Raw genomic sequence first — 15,861 nt, forward strand, 5'->3', positions numbered from 1 at the left:
CTAAGCTTAATGTCATGTTTTTATGCTTTTTAACGCATGTAAGAACTGTAAATATGCATTAAAGGGAACCTGTCACCAGTTTTATGGTGTCCTAACTAAGGGCAACATAAATAAGTGACTGATTATCTTAGCAAAATGCTGGGTTACTTTCTTTAATTGACCCAGTCAATCTGCCAACATCTTGTATTGAAAAGCTCCAGCTCATAATGATGAGTCCTGAATATTCATGAGCTCCTGATCTCCCCGCCTACCTGCTGCTGATTGACAGTTATTTCCCATATAAATCAGCAGCAGGTGGGCAGGGGAGTGGCTATAGCTCTGAATTAAAAAACGCTGGACTCACTGACATCACGCTGGACTCAAATCAGCTCATTATCATGCAGCATGTGGCATCTTTGTGTGTATATTATGAGATAACCATCTGTCACACCAGTAAGTGAATACATCTAAGGTACTTTTAAGTAGTTAATGATTGCATATAATTAGTTAGATTATAATCAAATATCCAAATGACAGGTTTCCTTTAAGTACCAATGTTTCAGATGACTTTTTTTTTACAGAAATGTAAAAAGTTCCTTTGAAACGTGAATTTTTATTGCATAGAAATAAGTGAGGTTTTTTTTGTAATAAAGCATTTCCTTGCATGCTGTAAAATATTACATATAGCAGATATGACCTACAAATTAGGGCTGGCTAATTAATTACTGTTATTATAGAACACCTAACCTTTCAACAAACGTTGTATTAATCAATAGTACATTGTGTATACATGGAGAATAACATTATTTCTGGCCATTATATGATTTGCAAATGGTATTTTTAGTTTCTGTATGTTGTATACTGAGTTTCAAGTTCTCCCACAGCTGGTAGGTAGAGACTAGTTCTTATCCACTGCAAATAGAAAGTAGGGGAGATTTTGCCTTTCTCTAACTCACTCAAAAGTAGCTGCAGTATCATGGAGGACATTATAGTGCTGACCTGTATTAATGTGAGTAAAGTACTTTTTACTGAGATAGAAACTGTCTATTTAAAGGGTACAGTCTCTTTGTTTGTGCGTGTGCGTGTGTGTTGTCTTTCCTGTCTAACTCTTGCTTCTGCTCGCTCCTCCCCATCCCCTCTCCTTCGACTTCTTTTGACATTTGTAATCTGATACTTCTGCGTTGGTCTGTCGCAAAACAGGTTCATAAGAAATTTTAAAGAGAAAGTTAAGAGAAAGCGAAAGTTAATTTTGGATGGGGCGGGGGGATTAAACATTGATAACAGGAGAACAAGACATTTTTCTGTGATATATTACAAAGTTTCTTAAAGTCACTTGTATTATTGTTTTATGCAAAGTTGCGTAAAAAGATTGACCATTTAGTATCTGTGTTACTCTGGTTTATGATTAGTCATGCTAAAATAACGCAACCTCAATGTTTGTGTGAAGGAAATAGTCATACAACAATCACCAAAATTCCAACGCTGTTAATTATTAGGAGTCATCTGTGACATTTTTCCTCTTTTGAAACATTGAGGTTACATAACAGTTCTGATAACTCACAATTTTACCACAACAAAATTTCACTGTGGAGCCCTAGCCGTAGACTATTGTATGTATACTGTATAAATATTAACTGTACCATTACAGAATAAATAGCAAATAGATTGTATTGAAACACCTTCTCTGTAATACTGACACAGTTGTATATCTTGTTTTACAGCATGTTGCCAAGGTAAGATGCATCCATCATGCATGAGTGTTATGTGTTTAGCTACATCTATTTTTCTAGATTCACAGAATAAAAAAAACTGCAAAGGATGGGTATAATAATCAATGCTAATAAATAATACATCCTTTATCTAAGAGGTTGGGGTTAAAGTTTCTCTGTAGATGTCACCAGTTTATTTATAGTATATATACATAGGCTTGGGATCACCATATTTTGGTCTGGTATTTTATTACAAAGTCGCTGCATACAAAAGGGAAACAAACAGTGATGATCACGCCACCACTGCATCTCCCCATCACGCAGATCAAGACATACGGCGATGAGGGGAGCAGCCAATAGCAGGCCGCAATGGTGACCAGCCTCCCTAGCATCACCCGCGATGCTAAGAAGACTGATCACCGCTGTGGCCTACTATTGGCTGTTCCCCCTATCGGCACATGATTTGATCCCCACAACGGGGAGATGCAGCAGTACAGGGATCCGGAGGGACAAGGCTGCTGGGGAGCAGGTAAGTATGCTCTAGAGGAGGGGCCCGGGCATTCTGGGTGTCATTATAGGGATTGGATAATCCCTTTAAGGTTTTTATTGATCTGCCGAGCATTTTTGCTGATTTCATAGTATTACTGTCAGTTAATAGCTCTGATGATCATGTTTTCCATCTACATACACAGGCAGTATGGCATAAATTAGCTTCAGAAAGAAAAAAAAATGAAATTACTGTATTCAAAAGCATAAACATACAGTGTTCAAAATAAAAATATAACTATAACATACATCTAATAAGATATATATCATGCTAATGCGTGGCACTGTTTTTGGTAGAAAGCAGACATATTTTTCCAATCCTAGACCAATCCTATGAAGGGGTTGTCCAAGTTATTTAAAAAAGTCAGCTAAGGAAGCTTTGTGATAAATGATAAAATAACATATACTCACCTAATTTATCCCCCCACTCTTACACTGCTGGCACTCCAATCCTCCCCGCTGGGCTGTATTTGCATCTTACATCTTTGTATATACCAACACAGCTAATCACGGGTCTCAGCAGTTGTATGCAATATACCATTGAGGCCAGTGATTCACAGCAGTTGGAATATGGACACATCACCACTGCAGCCAACAAGATGACCTCAGTGGAAGGGAGGATTGGAGCCTCAGCACTGGAAGCTTCAAGGGGGGAAATTCGTGTATTCCCTGTGAAATAACAATTCAGGAGCATCTATAACAATCCTGTAACTGGTTGGGAGTGTGTCCCTATACAATAGGACACGATCCAATCACCGCTAAGTACATGTCCCCTTGACAAGGGGAATATTAACACTCAGTTATAATGAATTTATAAGAAACAATGCTCCAGAATTGTTATATTATGGAGAACACAAGTATTTACTAAGATATAAAAGTCAGGAAAGCGGAAAGGTCCTCCTTAATGGGTATGTCCACTTTGCAACAATGTTATCACTCCTGTATATCTAAGGTGGGGGGGGGGGAGATGAAGTCACTTTACAAGTCGTCTACAGCTTAGTGAGGACCTATGTGTTTCCATTAACAGACTACTAATTATTTACTTTGTATTTTATGTTTTACATGCATTGGAGCAATAAAAAAATGCAGCAAATGTGGACAAAACCTTAAAAGGGTATTCTGAGATTTTAATACTGATGATAGGTCATCAGGGACCCCTGCCAATCAGCTGTTTGAGAAGGCACCAGCACTCTTCTGAGTGCCACGGACTTCTCATAGATTTTCCTAGGCTGGTGATGACACATTCATCTGGACTAGGCACAGCTCAGCCCCATAGAAGTGTATGGGGCTGAGCGCAATACCAGCAATTATACAAATTGAGTGAGACCTCACAGCACATATAAGTCGTTAACTTTTATGATGACTAATACAATAGGTCCTTCTGACCTTAATATGTCTTTTTTTATATGTGCTGTTTATTTAAAACTTCACTTTTATTTATTTAATTATAACTAAAAAGACACATCCATTTTAGACACTATAGATTCATTAAAAATGGTGGTGTGTAGGCTAGTCAACTTTCTGCTCAAACAACGTCTGCTGTTTATATTTCCAATGATTGATATATTGTAGTGACCTCAGCCGCTCAGTCATACAGACTGATTAATTTACTGATCAGATACTGATGACCTATCCAGAGGGAAGGTCATCAGTATCAAAATCTAGAAGATAAAAAAACTTTCAGGATATGATGAATGTCAACTTAATACCCATTTAAATTTGAAAGAGGACCAGTCACATAATGATGCAGTCCAATCTACAGGCATCATGTTACAGAGCAGTAGGAAATCAGCAGAGTAATATATAGCTATGTTGGAAAAGATTCAATAGCACTGGTAATTTAATGATTTAAAGAGAACCTGTCATCAACTTTATGCTGACCTCACTGAGGGCAGCATACATTAGTGACAGAAATGCTGATATCAGCGGTGTGTCACACATCAGCTAAAAGTAAGTGGTTGCTGAGAACCAGCATCATAATGATTGCAGCACAGGCCTGGAAAAGAGTCACATCTACCTGAGAAGAGTCCTGGTTATTCATAACCTCCTGCTCTCCCGCCCATCTGCTGATGATTGGCAGTTCTCTCCTAGAGAGAAAGGGAGAAAACTAGGTAGAGGACTCAGTCATCAGGAGAGCAGGGATTTATGAATAACCATGGCTCTTCTCAGGTGGCCGTGACTCTTTTCCAGGCCCAGCCTGCAATGAATGTGATGTTGGTTCTTGGCAGCCACTTACTTATAACTTATAAATGATGAGGCCCTAATCAGTGATTGACAAGTTGAACACCATGATCCATGGAAAACTTGATTTTATGGTTTTATGCTGCACTCGGGGGGTCACAAGTCTAATTTCCATACTGGGAAGCACCACTCTTGAAAAGGCAGGTGTCTATTCAGTGCATATCGATCAACTGCTCAGCTCCTCCTGTTCTATAACATGATGCCTGCATGTCAACATAATAGGTTCCCTTTTAATAGCCACCTTAATATATGTCTTATTCTGTCTGAATTGGTATACGTTTTCAAGCATAGAATATTTCTGTTTGTGTGGATATTTTAGTTCATTTATTGTTGTCGAGGGAATTATCCTATTTAGATTCAATTCCTTATTGCTGTCATCACTGCTTTTAATTGAATATAATTATTGAATACAGTATGTATATTGTATATAACAATGTCCTTATATACTGATTCTTTATATGTAATTTACAGATTAAATAATTTAGTCGCAATGGCATTTAAAAAGTTGCAACTTTTTTGCACCATACAAATGGCATAAGAAAAGTCTAAATCTCCCCTAGTTTTTAGATTTTATACTATCCTTGCTTTCACCAAAATGGGATTGAATCCCTTCCTTTTTTTCCTTCTCCTTTCCTAGAGAAGGAAAAAATTGTGAAATTAAATGCCAGGGGATGTTTTTGCTTTTATTTTTGGTTAAGAAACAATGTAAAGAATGAACCTCTGCTAATTTTGAATTTGCATTAAAGACAAAACTTTGCCTTCCTAGGAAAAAAAACCTGCCCTGTTTATCCAACAGAATTGGTGTTCGCACTGGACATGTCAAGTGATGTGAGGCTGCCAGTGTTCAAGCGAATGATCAATATGGTCACATATCTTCTGACCAATGTAACCATTAGGGGAAGTAACTGTCCTGTTGGGGCAAGAGTGGCTGTTATGTCCTACAACAAACTTACTAACTATCTGGTGAGGTTTTCTGACTTCCAAAATAAAGAAAAATTGATGAATGCAGTGAACAACATTTCTCTGGAAAGTTCGAGAAATAGTCGCGACATTGGAGCTTGCATGAGATTTGTAGCCAGGAATGTCTTCAAGAGATCTCTACAAGGAGCCACTGTAAGAAGAATCGCAGTATTCTTCAGCAATGGTCGCACTGATGACCCTGCTGCACTAAGCACAGCTGCCATGGAATACAACGCTCTTGAGATCATACCTGCAGTTATATCATTTACTCCAGCACCTGCAATCAAACGAGCCTTTGAAGTAAGAATTTATCTATATTTCATTTTAGGGATCAATTCATAAAATCCAAGCATTGTTATATCATAGTCACCACCACCAATCTTTCAGAACTCTAAAGTATGGGATGCAAGGTCATAAATGTAAAAGTCAGATATATTAATTTCTTTTGGGATAAGCTTTGTTATATTGCCACTGCATGCAACGTTTTTGTCCAGCTGAAACCCGGCATTTATGCTGGAAAGTGGTCAATAGGGATCTGGCGGTGATCTATTGAATCTGTCAATGACAGATCGGTGAACTCTTATTGCATTATACTTATTTTGAGCTAAAAATATTTTTTTCAATTGTTCTTTATTAGCTAGATGAAATCCTTTTTTGTGTACAGAGCTGACATGCTCTACTATCTGCCTGTGGATTTTTTGTCTTTTCCGTCATCTGAGGAGCAGACAGACTCCTTATCTCAGTACATTATAATCACTCATTAAAGCTCAATCCTTATCTTACTGATAAGAATATGGCTTAAATAAGTGTTTATGACCTCTTAGTAGTTTAGAGATAAGGTTTATTAGATGACCAGCACAAAGTGAAAGTGAAAGTACCGGTCACACAGTTAGAAAAACAGTTAACCCTTTGTGACTGAATAGCTCAATATTTTTAATAAAGACCAATTGAAAATATGATTTTTAGCCAAAAATAAGTTAAATCATTCCAAAGGTGTACATAGCATTTAAACCTTAAAGAGGATGTATACAGTGGGATGCGAAAGTTTGGGCAACCGCGTTAATCGTCATGATTTTCCTGTATAAATGGTTGGTTGTTATGATAAAAAAAATGCCAGTTAAATATATCATATAGGAGACACACACAGTGATATTTGAGAAGTGAAATGAAGTTTATTGGATTTACAGAAAGTGTGCTATAATTGTTTAAACAAAATTAGGCAGGTGCATAAATTTGGGCACTGTTGTCATTTTATTGATTCCAAAACCTTTAGAACTAATTATTGGAACTCAAATTGGCTTGGTAAGCTCAGTGACCCCTGACCTACATACACAGGTGAATCCAATTATGAGAAAGATTATAAGGGGGTCAATTGTAAGTTTCCCTCCTCTTTTAATTTTCTTTGAAGAGTAGCCTCATGGGGGTCTCAAAACAACTCTCAAATGACCTGAAGACAAAGATTGTTCACCATCATGGTTTAGGGGAAGGATACAGAAAGCTGTCTCAGAGATTTCAGCTGTCTGTTTCCACAGTTAGGAACATATTGAGGAAATTGAAGACCACAGGCTCAGTTCAAGTTAAGGCTCGAAGTAGCAGACCAAGAAAAATCTCAGATAGACAGAAGCGACGAATGGTGAGAACAGTCAGAGTCAACCCACAGACCAGCACTAAAGACCTACAACATCATCTTGCTGCAGATGGAGTCACTGTGCATCGTTCAACCATTCGTCGCACTTTACACAAGGAGATGCTGTATGCGAGAGTGATGCAGAGGAAGCCTTTTCTCCGCCCACAGCACAAAAAGTGCCGCTTGAGGTGGGCTAAAGCACATTTGGACAAGCCAGCTTAATTTTTGAATAAGGTGCTGTGGACTGATGAAACTAAAATTGAGTTATTTGGCCATAAAAAGGGGCTTTATGCATGGAGGAAAAAGAACACAGCATTCCAAGAAAAACACCTGCTACCTACAGTAAAATATGGTGGTGGTTCCATCATGCTGTGGGGCTGTGTGGCCAGTGCAGGGACTGGGAATCTTATCAAAGTTGAGGGACGCATGGATTCCACTCTGTACCAGCAGATTCCAGAGACCAATGTCCAGGAATCAGTGAAAAAGCTGAAGCTGCGTCGGGGCTGGATCTTTCAACAAGACAACGACCCTAAACACTGCTCAAAATCGACTAAGGCTTTTTTACAGAGGAACAAGTACAACGTTCTGGAATGGCCATCTCAGTCCCCAGACCTGAATATAATTGAAAATCTGTGGTGCGACTTAAAGAGAGCTGTCCATGCTCGGAAGCCATCAAACCTGAATGAACTAAAGATGTTTTGTAAAGAGGAATGGTCCAAAATACCTTCAACCAGAATCCAGACTCTCGTTGGAGCCTACAGGAAGCGTTTAGAGGCTGTAATTTCTGCAAAAGGAGGATCTACTAAATATTGACTTCATTTCTTTTTTGTGGTGCCCAAATTTATGCACCTGCCTAATTTTGTTTAAACAATTATAGCACACTTTCTGTAAATCCAATAAACTTCATTTCACTTCTCAAATATCACTGTGTGTGTCTCCTATATGATATATTTAACTGACATTTTTTATCGTAACAACCAACGATTTATACAGGAAAATCATGACGATTATCAAGGTTGCCCAAACTTTCGCATCCCACTGTAACTACTTGTATTCCCCATGTACAGTAATAACAATTTTTGTGTCTGTATATTATTTCATTGCTTTATTATTTCTTCTAGCAGTATGAATGAATTGCTAGCAGTCTGGGCATTACTAGTAAGCTGGATATTGTCAGACTGTGCAGAGTATAGATGCTCTGGAACAGACATGTCAGGATAGGTTATATGTCCTCTTTGACTAGCATTGTGGTCCCTTCATTCAGCAGATCAGCTTACACTAGCGTTGTAAGATCCAGCAGGGTCATTCTGGATCTGGCATTGCTGGAAGCCACTGAGTTCCTGTCTGGCCCCATTAAACTATAATAGGGACCAGCGGAGATCCACCAGCAACCCGGCAAACATGCTAACAATCTGCCTGCCCTTAGATCCCGGGAGTTGGATGCTATATTCTAGGCCTTATGCACACACATGATGCTCTGCTATCAGCCTGAGGCTACTTTCACACTAGCGTTCGGGTGTCCGCTTGTGAGCTCCGTTTGAAGGGGCTCACAAGCGGCCCCGAACGCATCCGTCCAGCACTAATGCATTCTGAGTGGACGCGGATCAGCTCAGAATGCATCAGTTTGGCAGCGTTCAGCCTCCGCTCCGCTCAGCAGGCGGACACCTGAACGCTGCTTGCAGCGTTCGGATGTCCGCCTGGCCGTGCGGAGGCGTGTGGATCCTTCCAGACTTACAATGTAAGTCAATGGATCCGTTTGAATATGACACACTATGGCTCAATCTTCAAACGGATCCGTCCCCCATTGACTTTACATTGAAAGTCTGGACGGATCCGTCTGAGGCTACTTTCACACTTAGAAATTTTTTAACAATATAATGCAGACGGATCCGTACTGAACGGAGCCACCGTCTGCATTATATGAGCGGATCCGTCTCAGACGGATCCGCTCTGAACGCAAGTGTGAAAGTAGCCTTATATGGGAGATGTTCTCCCCTAGATGCAATGCTTCTAAGAAGGAATACCTATATAAAACAGTATGCAAATGAGTAATTTTTTACAATACCAGTGACAAAAGTTATGCAGAGGTGCAATAAAGCTGCAATCAACTCTACGGCTCTATAATACGGTTGAGCATAAATTCTGGATCGCCTTCAGAATCCCATTGTACTCAATGGGGTCAGATGGTGAACAGGAGTATCCAGCTATGCCTGATACGGTGAACTCCGGCAGGCTGTTCCTCTGCCAGAACAACCTGCCAAATTTAAAAATGGAAATGTGAAAGCAGACTAATACAGATTATAATTACCATACAGAAATAGGGTATATGAACTGTAAAATGGTGTTCAAAAGTAGACATATCCTTTAAATAAAATGTTTGATTTTGAAATCAGCTTTTTACTTTTTCAACAGATCGATGACTCTGGGACATTTCAGTTGATTGAGATTTCTGCAAATGATTTTAAACCACAAATACAAACCTTCCTTACATGCACCCTTTGTTATGGTAAGTCCAAAAGTACAGCTATGATAGTGCCTAATTATATACAAATATGAAATAATGCAACAGAACAGATTAGCACAATCCAAAAAATTATGAAAGTGGTGTCTTTATGGATGTAGCCCTGTGGTCTGTCTCTTAGGAATCATAGTATACATTCACAAGGCAGTAAAAAAAAACATCCCTTGGAATATTTCCAGACCTCCTGGTCCCCTTGGCTTGAAAAATTCCCTATGCCACATTAGTCGGGAGCCCCCAATTGGATTCTGGATTGAGGCCATACTAGGCCTGATTTATTTAACATCCGTGGAAATCTAGATGACCATCGATTTATTTTCAGCTCTTCCCCTTTTTCCTTTTTGTTTTCTTTTCCCTTTCCGTATTCCTGTTTCCCTTAGGGGTAAATGACTGTACTACTGTTGTGGTTCTTTTCTTTGTATAAGTTCTACGTTGGCAGCACCCGAGCGGGTGCCGTAGGACTTCCTACATTATAAAAATGGTCTAGCATTCGATGTGGTGGCTGCGTCCACTAACTATTTAGCTCAAATGTCTGTATCACTTTTTGAGTGGCTGCGTCCACATTATTTATGTCGACACTTTAATATGCTTGCTTGACAATAAAAATTTTCTTGAGAAAAAAAAAAAAAAAAACATCCCTTAAACACAGATAAACTGTACATTTTTCATGGGCATTTTGCATCAGTGCATGAATCCTTCTTCTGTCTGTCTCTCCGTTTTTAACATCAGCCTCTAAAAACAGATTGACTTCGTTGGCATTTTTTTTTAACCCCCAACCCCAACTGTAGTGCCCCTAGTATATAGATGACCCCCACTATAGCGCCCTAGTATTATAAATGGCCCCCACTGTAGTCCCTTCAGTATTCTAAATGGCCTCCCACTGTAGAGTCCACAGTATTGTAAATGACCTTCATAGCGCCCTATGAATAAAAACATGCCCTCACAAAAAAGAAAAAAAATTACTCACCACGGGCACTTGCTGGAACACTTGCTCCCCACTGGAGGCAGCAGGACCGGAAGCTCTTAGATTGATCATGAGATGTCATGACACTGGGAGCATCAGGTCCAGCAGCCTCCAGTGTGGAGTGTTCCAGTGAGTGCCTGTGATAAGGTGAATATTTTTTTATTTTGTTTGCTTAAAGGTCCTTGCGCAGCTCATCTACTGGTTTTTACTGGCTGTTAGATTTACCCCCTTTGTGTTCTAGCAGTCATAACTTTAGAATTTTTTCTTCTACATTTTTATTTTTTTTGCAGGATTAGTTGTAGGATTTTTAGGAAGCATTTTAGGGTATATATTGTGTATTTGGAACATTTTTTACAGGGCTCACTGTGTGGTAAAATAAATATAATTTTATTATGTGGGTCCGTACACTGATGAGAATACCACATTTCTATATATTTTTACTTTCTTCCTGAAGCCTGTCAGCTCTATAGCTGCTCCCTCATTCTCCTCCAGACTGAAGGGGAAGGGGGCAGCTGCTTTATCTGCTCATATCTCTGGTTTGGTATCAGCTAGAGTAGGGGCTTTCCAAGCTGACATTCCAAGCTTTCAGACAATACCAGAATGACAGCAATATGTTCAATTCTTGCGAAGATATCACTGATAGAAAATTGGGATGCTGTGAATGCAGCTGAAAGTGAAAGTAAAAGCAGGTTTTAACCGCGATTATTCCAAACTTGATTTCTAACAGAGATTTTTCCTCTCTTACTTGGACTTTAAGCTACTTTTCCCACTGCCCGAGCTGGACTCTGGCAAAACAGTTAGGTGATTAAAGGGGTTGAGAAAGAATGTAGAGGAGGGCTGGCAAACTCCCCCATTCTGCCAGACCTGCCAAGGGAAGATGACTTACCTGCTCCCCGTCACCCGTTCCTTTTCCTGCAGGCCAGTGATGCTCCTCTGGGCTTTGGCGATGTCAACATATGATTTTACTGGATGTTGACATTGCTAGAGCCCAGCAGGGGGGACTATCTGTTTCTGCAGTATAGTATTTGGCAGCATTGAGGAGCACAGCAGGCACAGTATTTGGGGTGGCAGCAGGATGACTGTGGGGGGACCAGGATAAGGACTTTGTGTTGAGAAGGTGGGAAGAAAGGTGGAAAAGTGATGAACCTAAGAAGTCTATGTGGCAAACTCACCAGAGATCAAATATGGCTAGAAGTCATCATGCCTGTCTGTAGACAATGGGAGTCATTTATCAAAGACCAGCGTTTTATGCTGGTCTTTGATATCACCTGTGCTACTGGAGGCTGCATCTAATTTAGCCGCATCCTCCGGCAGTCTGTGTGCCTAGACTGAAATCTACTGCAGTCCCTAAATTGAGTAGATTTCAATCGTCATTTATGGCTGCAAACAGGCATAAATGTTAGGGAATTTGCAGGGGCCAATGGCCCGTCCCCAGCCACACCCATGCCACTATCTATTGGCGAAGGTAAGCATAAAAACGTTGCATGCGCCTAAATTTAGGTGCAGGTGATATGCAACTTTTTTACACAAAGCTGGCATAAGAGGCCATGATAAATGAGCCCCTTGTGTTTACATTAGAGGAGACACTCACTGGAAGTAATAGGTATGTGGTGTATTCTCTGGTTTGTTTTGGTAGTGCAGAATGTAATTAAAAAAGTAATAGTCATACATCATGGGTCCAAATGTTGTATATGTCATTTGGACTGGAAGATTAGCTCTGCCTACTATAATATTCTTTTAATCAAATCTGAAGGAACTGCTGACATAGGCTTGGGACAAAGTCTCTGACATCGGCATGAGAGTAGTTTATTTTGTAAGCATTTACCACTGATCGCATCCTTGAGGTTACTCGGTTGAAACTTCTTGTCACTAGAGAATACTTGGGGTGAAAAGGTTGAGAACAATGATCTAGATGACATACCATATATTCTAGACTTTGCACAAAAAAAAAACTTGAGCAATATTACGGTATTCTTTTTTGGGGAATTTTTCGGCTGCAGTTTTCAGACATTCTTCCTTAATTTTTGTATTCTGTTTTGCTTCTGCTTTTAGACACATGTAAACCGGATGTAATGTGTGGAGAAAGTAATTCTGCACCGAAAATTGTACCTATGGATGTAGGTCTTCTCCTGGACAGTTCTTTCAATATGAACCTTGATGAGTATGAAGCAGCAAGAAGCTTCATCAGTACATTGATTGATGGGCTTGATATTCCAAACACTGGTGCTCGAGTGGCTTTGGTTAGTAGTGCGACCCCTGGCTCTAGCCTTGGCAATGAACAAAAACCTTATCTTGAGTTTGATTTTTCAACATATAGTAATGCAAAAATTATGAAGAGACACCTCCAGGAAAGCAACCATCCCCTACAAAATCCACCTGCCTTTGGGAATACATTGAAATGGATGCTTGAAAACATCATGTCTAAAACACCAGACCTAAAGAAAAATAAGGCTATTATCATGATATTATCTGGAGAGACAAGCGACTGGGATAAACAAACCCTGAGGGAAGTTTCTTTGGAAGCCAAGTGTAAAGGTTTTGCATTGTTTGTACTTTTCATTGGCAGAACATATAATAATACTGAACTGATGGAACTTCCAAGTGCTCCCACAGAACATCACCTGCTCCAACTTGGTGAAGTCCACAAACCAAATTTTGAATATGCTGCCAGATTTACCCGGGCATTTCTGAATTCCGTTAAATGTGAGTTAATGTAAACATTTAATTTATGATGAGGTGCAGGATTTTCCATAAATGACATGCTTCCTCTGGCAATCCGTGCACCAGATTAAACTATACTCAAGCTCGTAGGTGGGGTATATTACAGTTGTCATTTACACCAGTTTCTGGCATAATAATGATAAATGTGCCAGGACCAATGGCCCACCCACATCCCACCCTTGCCACAACCCTTTTTTCGAAACAGGCGGGGGTGGCGTAAAAATGCCAGTTGCAACTAAATCTAATAATAGCATATAAAAAGTCACAAAACCACGTTTTGAAACTTTATCAACACCAAGGGGCACATTTATTAATACTGGCGTTTTAGAAGCCGGTCTTAATAAGGCCCTAAGCTGGCGGTGGTTCCGCCGAAGTTATGAAGAGGTGCTGACCTCTTTATAACTTTGGCGGATCCTCCTCCAGTTCTAAATGTAATACAGCTTCCAAGTTGTCTTAAATTTAGACCTTTTACTATGCCTAAAACAGTATTGTCAAGTATTGTCAAGCAAGTTTTATTACAAGTGTAGTATTTTCGGTCAATTTTAAAACTTAAAGTGGTTTTCCGGGACCATCGGGACTCATCAACCTACCTTAATCATAACTTGCCAGACTTTAATGTCTCAAACATGCGTTGATCAGCTACTCAGGAACACATCTAGTAACATAGTAACATATGGGGTCATTTATCAAACTGATGTAGAGTAGAAGTGGCTTAGTTGCCCATAGCAACTAATTAGATTACAACTTTCATTTTTGAATGTTCCTTTGCCAAATAAAAGGTGGAATCTGATTGGTTTCTATAGGCAACTAAGCCACTTCTACTTTACACCAGTTTGATAAATGTCTTCATATGTGTGTACGGTGGAAAAAAAGATCTGTCCATCCAGTTCAGCCTGTTATCCTGCAAGTTGATCCAGAGGAAGGCAAAAAAATGCTCTGTGAGGCAGACGCTACTTTTACTCATTTAACCACTTCACATCCACCCACAGGATATAAACATCCTATGGGTGGATGTTTAACTCTGAATGGAAGTTCTGGAACGTCCATTCAGAGATCACAGCTGCACGCTAATCGTGCCGGTCTGCAGAGCGGGTTGCCCGCTGTCAGTGACAGCAGGACAACCCAGAGAGAAGGCAGGGACAGTTCCCAGGTGTCCTTGCCTTCTAGATCGCTGTGTATACAGTGCAGGGAGCACTGGTGGTCATGTGATCCCGGGGTCTTTCACAGACCTCGATCAGCCCTGCAATGAGGCTGTACAGCGCTGTATTCTGCTGTACAGCCTCTCTGGGGGGTGTATTTCCCCTGTAACTGGGGCTACACAGAGACCTCGCTTCTGACCCCAACTGCCTATTTAAGGACAGCCAGGTGGACAGCACTTAAAATCCGGTCTGGTGTTTGACCTCACATGGCTGTAAATCAGCACAGCAGCATATGCTGGGAGAAAAATACCTGCTTTCCCAGACCAAACCTCTCACTGTGTCACAGCGTGTATAAGTGGCAAAAAAATATATATCATTTACTTTTCAGTGGTGCAGTTATATGTTCTAAAGCCCTTTTTGGCGTGTATTAATGGCAAAAAATATATATATTACTTGCCGTTCAGTGGTGTAGTTATATGTTCTAAAGCACTTTTTTGCATGTATTAGTGGTACAAAAAAAAGTATTTGATGTTGTGTGAAGTGAGAAAATTACAGCCCTTTTTAGCGTGTATTAGTGGCAAAAAAATATATATTTGCCATTCAGCGGTGCAGTTATATGTTCTAAAGCACTTTTTTGCATGTATTAGTGGTACAAAAAATAGTATTTGACGTTGTGTGAAGTGAGAAAATTACAGCCCTTTTTAGCGTGTATTAGTGGCAAAAAAAATATATATTTGCCGTTCAGCGGTGTAGTTATATGTTCTAAAGCCCTTTTTTGCGTGTATTAGTGTGAAAAAAGGGCTTATAAGCCGTTGTGTGGTGAAGTGAGAAAATTATAGCCTTTTTTGGGGGTGTTTTAATTTGCCATTGTCATGGTCTTACCTTCTTGCTGTTCTCCTTCGTTTGACATGTGCTGGCGGCCATCTTGGTTTCTGGGTTTCTTGTAGCCTCCCACCCTGCGGCTTCTCCTTCCCACTGGGAGGAGCTGGATGCCTAGCTCATATATATAGGAGGTCTGTGGCTTCAGTTCCTTGCTTGGTCCTCCTGTGTTCACATGCTTCTAAGACTGCTGCTGCTTCTGGTTCCTGATCCTGGCTTCGTCTGACTACCCTGCTGGTTCCTGATCCAGGCTTCGTCTGACTACCCTGCTGGTTCCTGATCCAGGCTTCATCTGACTACCCTGCTGGTTCCTGATCCAGGCTTCGTCTGACTACCCTTCTGGTTCCTGACCTCTGGCCTCGCAAGACCCTGCTTCGGTTTAGCCATCCGTTTGGACTTTTGCCTTACAGCTTGATTTTCAATAAAGCCTTCTTATTTCCACTTATCTCTTGTTGTACGTCTGGTTCATGGTTCCATGACATTAGGACCAAGCCATGAATTCTGACGGTACAGGGCCATCCTCGCTACCTACGCTGGTTGCCAGACTTGATCAGCAGGATCACCTGTTGGGTCGGTTC

The 15,861-nt window shown here is 40.3% G+C and overlaps 1 protein-coding gene across 3 annotated transcripts in view; it reads left to right on the forward strand.

The window, feature by feature from the left end:
* LOC122937796 (collagen alpha-6(VI) chain-like) overlaps positions 1-15,861 on the forward strand; it is a 280,737-nt gene that overhangs the window by 245,121 nt on the left and 19,755 nt on the right. For 2 of the 3 annotated variants that reach the window (XM_044292844.1, XM_044292845.1), the window contains 4 exons: positions 1,701-1,712; positions 5,242-5,735; positions 9,475-9,568; positions 12,597-13,247. In XM_044292844.1, the coding sequence (XP_044148779.1) occupies positions 1,701-1,712; positions 5,242-5,735; positions 9,475-9,568; positions 12,597-13,247 (1,251 nt within the window). The remainder of the gene's footprint in view (positions 1-1,700; positions 1,713-5,241; positions 5,736-9,474; positions 9,569-12,596; positions 13,248-15,861) is intronic. The other variant, XM_044292846.1, reaches the window with a different exon arrangement.

The sequence above is a fragment of the Bufo gargarizans genome, chromosome 5 (genome assembly GCF_014858855.1).
Source record: "Bufo gargarizans isolate SCDJY-AF-19 chromosome 5, ASM1485885v1, whole genome shotgun sequence".
NCBI classification, from domain to species: Eukaryota; Metazoa; Chordata; class Amphibia; order Anura; family Bufonidae; genus Bufo; species Bufo gargarizans.